The sequence below is a fragment of the Chiloscyllium plagiosum genome, chromosome 4 (genome assembly GCF_004010195.1).
Source record: "Chiloscyllium plagiosum isolate BGI_BamShark_2017 chromosome 4, ASM401019v2, whole genome shotgun sequence".
Lineage (NCBI taxonomy): Eukaryota > Metazoa > Chordata > Chondrichthyes > Orectolobiformes > Hemiscylliidae > Chiloscyllium > Chiloscyllium plagiosum.
The window spans coordinates 134,632,909-134,634,484 of record NC_057713.1 but is presented as its reverse complement, the minus strand read 5'-3'; the positions used below and the strand labels follow the sequence as shown (position 1 = coordinate 134,634,484).

Sequence of the window (1,576 nt, the reverse complement as noted above, 5' to 3'; positions counted from 1 at the left end):
ACGACCCCCCCACCCCACCCGACCACGTCCCCCAACCCCACCCCACCCGATGGGCTGAATGGCCTAATTCTACTCATTTATCTTACGGTCAGTCAATAAGTGGAGCACAGGGGTCAAATGGCCTACTCCTGCTCTTTGTTTGTATGTAATACATTGGAATAGATTATCAAGAGGAAAACTATTAAAATGAAAGATTAAGTGTTAAAATAAAATAGCTTAAAATAAGCAAGCCTCAAACATTTAATCTAATATCTCATTTAAACAGTACATCTGTATTTTATTAATTATATCTATACAATCAGTACTATTCTGTTACCTTCAGTGTAAAGTTATAAATGATGGCTGAAATCTCAGCATATCTGGAATTCAGAACAGAAGCAACACCGCCTGGAAAGAGCACCCTGAATAAGGACAGTAAACGGATACATTCCATGTTCACAGATAGTGTCATTATCTGGCTCGTAAAGCATAATGAGCTCAGTAACAATGAAGTTATACCCTCAATATGACAGGAAAATTATGGTGATTTAGCTTCATCTAATGCATTTTAGAGCCAAATATGAAACAAAACGATTCTTCTTATTAGTATCACATCTATAACACATTAAAAGTACAGCATTCATCACACAACCATTGTCACAATTTCAACACACTGACAGTAATGGCTGTGCGTGTGTTCATGAGCATTTATGTCGACAGTATTAGGCAAGAACTTTCAAAAGTTGACTGGGGGCGGATGTTTGCAAGTAAAAGGCACAGCTGCAAAATGGGAAGCCTTCAAAAATGAGATAGTGAGAGTCCAGAAAAAATGTGTTCCTGTTAGGGAGAAGGGCAAGGCTGGAAGGTGTAGGGAATGCTGGATGACTAGAGAAATTGAAATTTGGTTAAGAGTAAGAAGGAAGTGTATATCAGGTGTTGACAGCAGAGAACGGGTGAATGTCCAGAACAGTATAAAGACAAAAGGAGTACACTTAAGAGGGAAATCAGGATGGCAGAAAGGGAACATGAGATAGCTTTGGCAAATAGAATTAAGGAGATCCAAAGGGATTCTACAAATACATTAAGGACAAAAGGGCAACTATGGAAAAAATAGGGACCAATAAACATCAGGAAGGCTGCCTATGTGTGAAAATACATGAGATGGGAGAGACTAAATGAATATTTTTTATTTTACAAATGCAACAGAAAGGAGGCAAGAGAGGAGGGGGAGTGGCATTTTTGATAAGGGATAGCATTACAGCTGTGCTGAGGGAGGATATTCCTGGAAATACATCCAGGGAAGTTATTTGGGTGGAACTGAGAAATAAGAATGGGACGATCACCTTATTGGGATTGTATTATAGACCCCACCCCCCCAATAGTCAGACGGAAATTGAGAAACAAACTTGTAAGGAGATCTCAGCTATCTGTAAGAATAACAGGGTAGTTATGGTAGGGGATTTTAACTTTCTAAACATCGACTGGGACTGCCATAGTGTTAAAGGTTTAGATAGAGAGGAATTTCTTAAGTGTGTACAAGACAATTTTCTGATTCAGTATGTGGATGTACCTACTAGAGAAGGTGCAAAACTTGACC

At 39.0% G+C, this 1,576-nt stretch overlaps 1 protein-coding gene across 2 annotated transcripts in view; it reads right to left on the bottom strand.

Annotated features, from left to right (window-relative positions):
• LOC122549454 (gamma-glutamyl hydrolase-like) overlaps positions 1-1,576 on the bottom strand; it is a 50,541-nt gene that overhangs the window by 17,417 nt on the left and 31,548 nt on the right. For both annotated transcript variants that reach the window (XM_043689299.1, XM_043689298.1), the window contains exon 4: positions 317-401. In XM_043689299.1, coding sequence (XP_043545234.1) covers positions 317-401 — 85 coding nt within the window. The remainder of the gene's footprint in view (positions 1-316; positions 402-1,576) is intronic.